General features: G+C 40.2%; 1 protein-coding gene across 2 annotated transcripts in view; it reads left to right on the top strand.

The window, feature by feature from the left end:
• Diaph1 (diaphanous related formin 1) overlaps positions 1-6672 on the top strand; it is a 98955-nt gene that overhangs the window by 44722 nt on the left and 47561 nt on the right. Inside the window, exons 17-19 of one of the 2 annotated variants that reach the window (XM_013349574.2) lie at positions 50-300; positions 965-1079; positions 1501-1509. In XM_013349574.2, coding sequence (XP_013205028.1) covers positions 50-300; positions 965-1079; positions 1501-1509 — 375 coding nt within the window. Of the gene's footprint in view, positions 301-964; positions 1080-1500; positions 1510-6672 lie in introns of both variants that reach the window. The other variant, XM_005356006.3, reaches the window with a different exon arrangement.

The raw sequence follows: 6672 nt of genomic DNA, 5'->3' as shown, positions 1-6672 counted from the left end.
GCTCCCCCTCCTTTGCCTGGCGTCCCCCCACCACCTCCTTTGCCTGGAGGTGTTAGTATACCAGCTCCCCCTCCTTTGCCTGGCGTCCCCCCACCTCCTCCCTTGCCTGGAGGACCAGTACTGCCTCCTCCCCCTCCCCTTCTTCCTGGAGGCATTCCTCCTCCTCCACCTGGAATGGGCGTGCCTCCACCTCCCCCCTTTGGATTTGGGATTCCTGCAGCCCCGGTTCTGCCATTTGGATTAACCCCTAAAAAAGTTTATAAGCCAGAGGTGCAGCTCCGGAGGCCAAACTGGTCCAAGGTAAGTTTTTCTACAGCATAAAATCTTAAACTACTTTTCTTAATGTATTTTTGTGTGTGGGTAGGCTACCCACTTTTAGGGCTCATATCTGATCTTAAAGTTCTACTTGTGTTTATGTTCATACAACATCTCTATTTGAGATATTACCACAGGAAGATTTGTGAGCCCTACATGAATATATCTTAATGAAAGTCAACCTATCTTAATACATTTGACTTTTCTGTGGTAAAATGAGCACTATGGTAGTTTGATAGCTGTCACTTCACTAGGGTGCACATGACTGAAATTATACTTGTACAGCCCATGATGTGTTTGTGACCCCTGTGGTTGGGTCATTCTTTTGCTTCTAGAAACTAAGTTCAACATAGCCAGATTCGTGGGGGAAATGTAGAGCAAGGAACATTGGGAATAAGGCTTTAATGCTTGTGAAACTAGAAAATTTGGGATTAGGAGGAAGATCAGCATAACTGATTCTGATTCTTGACTAGTTACCAGTAAACTTACCAGAAGCATTGTCTCCTGCTTCCCTATGAAGGGCACAGCTACTGTCTGTGTCCTAAGTTAATCCCAGGCTAGTCAACATTGCTGATAATTAGAGTCACTTTTCTAGCACAGGGAGTTAGAGTTCAGCCCAGTAGCTCTTACTACCTGTCCGTTTATACAGTTCGTGGCTGAGGACCTTTCCCAGGACTGCTTCTGGACAAAGGTGAAAGAAGACCGCTTTGAGAACAACGAACTTTTTGCCAAACTTACCCTTGCCTTCTCTGCCCAGACCAAACGTGAGTACTCTCCTTAGTTCCAGACAGGGAGAGCTTTTCCCTTCCCTGGTGAGGGTAGAGGGGGTTGGGAAGAGGAGACATTGATTTTTTCCATTCCAAGGAAAAGAGAATGTTTTTGTTATTATGGGGCTGGGAAAGAGAATTGCTGCTTGTAAGTATTTTGCGGCAGTATACCAACAAGGATACAAGGTTCCAAACGCTCAGCTTAGGCTCATTTTAATAGTTCTCTTGAATGAATTATGGTTCTGTCTTAAAGTGTTGTTCCTAGACCAGCGTATTTAATTAGTAGGGTCAGCGAGTGCCTTGAACAGGTTGGGTGACTGAGCTACAACTATCTATAATAACCGAGTTCTATCTGTAATTCCTGTTTTGTTTCTTTTCGATATCTGATGCATTTTCCTCCTGGCCTTGGTTCCTGCAGCTTCCAAAGGTAAGAATGCAAAAGAGCCTTTTAGTTGGGTCAGTTATTAGTATTGAGCATCAGAGAAAAAAAGATTAAAGATTAAATAAGTGTAAAGGGATTTCTCGTTAGAAGATGGAAATTTGCTAGTCTTCCTCTCCCCCCTCCCCCAGTCTACATTCTCACTTCATCTTGTTGTGATCAGCAAGGAGTCTTTTATCATGGATTCTGTTGGTTCTGCCTTTTAAGTTCTTGGGAACATACCCAGTAGTTAAATTTTATTTTCATCTTTATTAAAAGCAGTATTCTAGTTAGGTTTAGAACAGATTCACCTTTATTCTACAGCTTGTTACTGTTGATACAGGAGTCAGAGCATGGGCAACAGCAGGTCGCTGGCCAGTCTGCTGCTCCTGCCTAGCTTTGGGCTTCAGGAGGAGCCTTTGGAGGGACCAGTAATCCCTTCCCCAACAACAGAGGGTGTTTACCATTTCCCGGTGACTTTCTTCTGTCCACTAGGTGGCACTCACCCAATTGTATCTTTATTAGTATTCACAAATCTTTTGCTCTTGCTGTTTTTAGAGACAGGGTCTTAGCACTGACTGGCCTGCAACCTCATTTGGAAGTTTTGCTTCTGTGTCCTGAGTGCTGGGGTTACAGGTTTGCAACACTATGCCCAGCTAATGTTAGGGAATTTTATAGCTTCTGCCACTTAAACTTCTAGAAACAAGACTGTGAGAGCTCAACTGGCTTCCCCTGTTCAGCGTGTCTCTTGGCAGAAAGATGTCTGTTCTGTCTGTTTCTAAAGTTTAGTAGACCCAGAGGTGCTGTCCACTTACCTGTTGGTTTTTTTTTTTTTGTTTTTTTTTTTTACCTTTCCTTACTAGCTTATCCTGGATTTTGAGGAGGGTGAGGCTATTAGCACAAAGCATTTGGGAAATTCCTTGTGATCTAAAATCACAAATCTACCTAATACCTGGGTTTTAAGGACTCTGACTTACATGAAATTAAGGAATCTGACTTATGATAACGTGCTACATGTATTTTGTGTTGTTACCTCTCTCACAGTGGTAGAAAGTGAGCCTGTATTATCCTTTCTCGAACTTTGACATATTGAGGTCTACAGAATCTGATATAATGCCAAGATTTTGTTGCCACAGAAAGCTCCAGAGTCTTCAGTCCTTCTCAGTCTCCCATATTCAGTCTCTTAAGATCCTGTGTATTTTTTATTCTGTCTTCCAACTAAGTTCTCAAAAATACTTCATAGTATTCTCTAGAATTGATGGTCTGTTCCTAGAACAACATTGTGTGCTACTCCTCGACTTCCCTCAATACTGCTTTTCCTTTTGGTCTCTCCTGCTTTCTTCTGTCCTCCTCACCCCAGAGGACCTAGATATAGGGTAGTGCCCTTTATGTTCTCTGTCATCTCTTTCAGACCCTTCTGCTTGTCTCTTTACTAGAAACTAATGATTTGGAATCTGATACCAGTTTGCATCACCCACTTCCCTTTGTGTTCCATCTATTGATTCTATAAGTTACTCTTAAGTTCTCACAAAATGAGTTCCTGACTGTGCTACTTCTAATTTAACTTTCCACAACATCATTCTTTTTTTAGGAATTACTTGGTGAGTGTATGGATATGTGCATGCCACAATGTACATATGGACATCACAGGACAGCATTTAGGAGCCAGATCTCTTCTTCCACCATGTAGGTCCCTTACCAAACTCAGGTCATCAGGCTTGGTGGCAGTTGCTCTACCCACTGAGCCATCTCCCAGCCCTGATTTCCCCCAGTTCCTATATGAAGGGTCACGATGAACCCTTAAGATTCTTGCTGCATATGTCTCTCAGTTCCTTACTCTTTCTCACCTTTCCTGTGCACATGATAAATAACTGTAGCCCTTCCACTAGCTTAGTGTTCTACCACCTATGTTGGTCCTATGTGCTCTGTCGACCCCACATTTACAAAACTGAAGATCAAACCTGGGACCTCACACAGGTAGTTGTTTCCACCAACAGCACATCTCCAGCCCACTCTCTTGTCTTTAGTACTGTGACCCCAGCAGTCCTCCAGGCATACTGGCGCTTCCAGCCTGTCTCACCTCTTGGTGACTGCACCCCTCACCTAAACTCTATGGCTAAACGTAATAATCATTCCTCAGTCTCTCATTTCCTCATAGTTGGTAAAACCATGATCCTTTTTGATTCCACCTTGTCCACACTGGATCTGCAGTGTGTTTTTCTGACTTACTGGAAGAGACCACACACTACCCTTCCCTGCCTTGGTCCTTTCTTCTCTTAGCTTCCCAAATAGTAAGTATTCTTGTTTTTGTATCGTTGTCTGTTGCTGCTCATTATATTGCTTGGTCTTTGAAACTTCTAGGTAGTTGTGTCCTAAGTATTTTTATTTATTGATTGATTGATTGATTGATTGATTTGCCTTAGCTGGTTTTTGATATGGGGTGTCATGTTTCCCATGCTGACCTTGAATTCAACCTGCAGCCCAGGTTGACCTCAAATGCAATATCTTTTTGATTCTTCTCAAGAGCTGGTATTATAGGATGGCAGGTGCCACCACACTGACCTTTCAGCGTTTCTGGGTTTTTGTTTTCTTTTGTTTTACAATTTTTATTCTTTTATTACATGTATTTTGTATGGGCAGAGATACAACACACAGGTTTGCGGTGTACTTTGGGAAGTCAGAGGACTGCCTGAAAGAGCTGATTCTCTTTCATCATGGGGATCTGGGAGGATCTAAGTCAGTCTCCAGGCTTGGTGACAAGCACCATTAGCCACTGAGCCATCTCACCAGCTTCCTTTAAACATTTCTAATCTTCAGGTTTGTACTTTTCTAAATTGCTGTCTTCACACCTTTTCTCTCAAAGGCCCAGCAATCCCTAGAGAAAATTGAAGCAATCAGAATGTGAACTTTCAAAGCTTGTACCACTGTGTTCCTTATTTTCTGTCGTTTCTGTTACTGTGATCCTATCTAAAGGCAGTTCCTGAATGACTAATCATCATTGCCACAATGTACAGAATACACTGAAACTCTAAAACAGAACAATCTCCCTTCTTCCTGTGGTAACCATGGTTAACCAAGCCTTTTATATGCCTATATTATTCACATAATTAATTTAGATTCGATTCATGTGAATAAAAAAGGGAAACATCAGACAATTTTATTGGAAAATTAAGGACCAACTATAGTAATAGCATGTATATACTTTTTAGTATAGCAAATTGATTCCACATGGTAAATACTATTCTATATTTTGTGTAACATCCTTTATCATCTCTTGATATTATTATATATAAATTTTGCTTTATTTCTTTTTTAAAGTTTTGTGTTATCTATTGAATTATTTCAAGTGGACAGTTGTGTTCTGTCATGAATAATAAAAGCTTTATATATAACTAATCCTTTATTGAGAATTTTGTTTTCAGTATTCTGTTTTACAAACGTGATTACAGGAAAAATCCCATTTATCTTTGTATACTTTATATTCCTGCACAGTGGTTTCTGAAAGGTGACATTCTTTTCACCTCATATCACTGGGTTTATAAGATTATATCAATTCATACCTCTGCCAAAAATAAGAAATTATTAAAATTTCTGATGAGGTAAAATATATCTTGTTTTAATCTGTTTACTCATAAAATTGCGCCAGAGGTTTTCCCTCATACATCAGCCCTTTCCTCATCTGCACAGTGAGGTCGGTGTTCTGAACTTCTGGGTCTGTTACTTTCTCTCCTCTGTTTCCTTTGCAATCACTATCTTTGGCACAGTCAAACATAATCTCTGATTCTTAGTTTGATAACTTTCTGTGGTCTTTTGCTGCTATTTTTGGTTGAGTTGTGTTTTATCCTCTTTATTTAGGTACCAATATCAGACAGGAGGATCTGCTGCTTTCTTACAGAGATTAAAAGCTAAACTAGGAGGGAATTTTGTAAATTTTGCTTGAAGGCTGCTGTTCTAGGTTCTGGGGAGCAATAACTGGTTAAGATTTAAGGGAAGGTAAAGATAATTTAGCTTTAATTCCTTCTAAAGTGCAGGGATCTGAGAATCTGTATGCAGCGGTGCCCTTCTCCTTTTCGCCACGAGATGGCACATGGATCCCTCTTATTTTTGATGTGTCATTGTTACGGCCTGGTTGTGATGCAGTCACGTTAGAGAGCAGCCCTGCTGCTTTTGTCAAATACAAACTGCTTCTGATGCTGCCCTCTGCCGACCAGGAGGCTCATTTGGCAGGCTGATCAGTAAAATTAGAGCAAGATGCTGCCTGTCAGTTTTACTGTGTTGCAGAGGGATCTTGTCTCCTGATGCAGTTAGTATCTTGGTTCCTTTGATTTTTGAAGCTATTATTTTTAAGAGTAATATCATTGTTTCTTTGGGGGGGGGTCCTAAGGCTGGACAGTGTTTTCTTTCTAGTCTAATGCCTTCGTGAGATCATACCCTTCCTTGCAGTGAACTTAAAGGAAGGCTTGTTTCAGTGAATTTGGTAGTTCTCTAGATATATGAGTGATTGTATTATAACATTGATAATCAATTTCTGTCACAGTTTTTACTGAAGAGCTACTTCAAACATGTTAGAACTTACCACACTGATTATATATTGTATTTTTAAAAACTCCTTACTGTCTCAAGATAATTCCATTTTTATAGTTTGCTTCTATTTAAACTCTGGTATGTGACTATATTAAAGTATTAGAGACAAGCCTAAATTGAAACCATTATTTAAACCCAGCTTATCATCTAACATGAATTTCAAAAAAGTTTTTAAGGGCTGGAGAGAGAGTTTAGCGGTTAAGCACTGACTGTTCTTCCAGAGGACCCGGGTTCAATTCCTAGCACACACATGGCAGCTCCCAGCTGTCTGTAATCCCAGTTACAGGGGCCTGACAGCCATGGCAAAAACACAAATGCACATAAGATAAAAATAAAATAAATTTTAAAAGACCTTTTAAATGTATTTTTTGATACTTTGATCTTCTAGTTTGAGGCTCAGTATACCTTAAGCTTCTTCCATCTTAATGCCATTATTATATATTTAAATGTCCACTCGTACTATTCTGTCTCAAACTTTAGTGTGCATAAAGATTTTATGAGGGGTGTGTTGAAGTGAATACTCTTGGCTCTACTTCCAGAGACTATAAGTAGTAAGTACTGTAGAACATGCATTCTAGCACATACTCT

This window comes from Microtus ochrogaster, chromosome 18 (assembly GCF_000317375.1).
Source record: "Microtus ochrogaster isolate Prairie Vole_2 chromosome 18, MicOch1.0, whole genome shotgun sequence".
NCBI classification, from domain to species: Eukaryota; Metazoa; Chordata; class Mammalia; order Rodentia; family Cricetidae; genus Microtus; species Microtus ochrogaster.
Note: the sequence above shows the minus strand (reverse complement) of the source record. Positions and strands in the feature narration are given on the sequence as shown.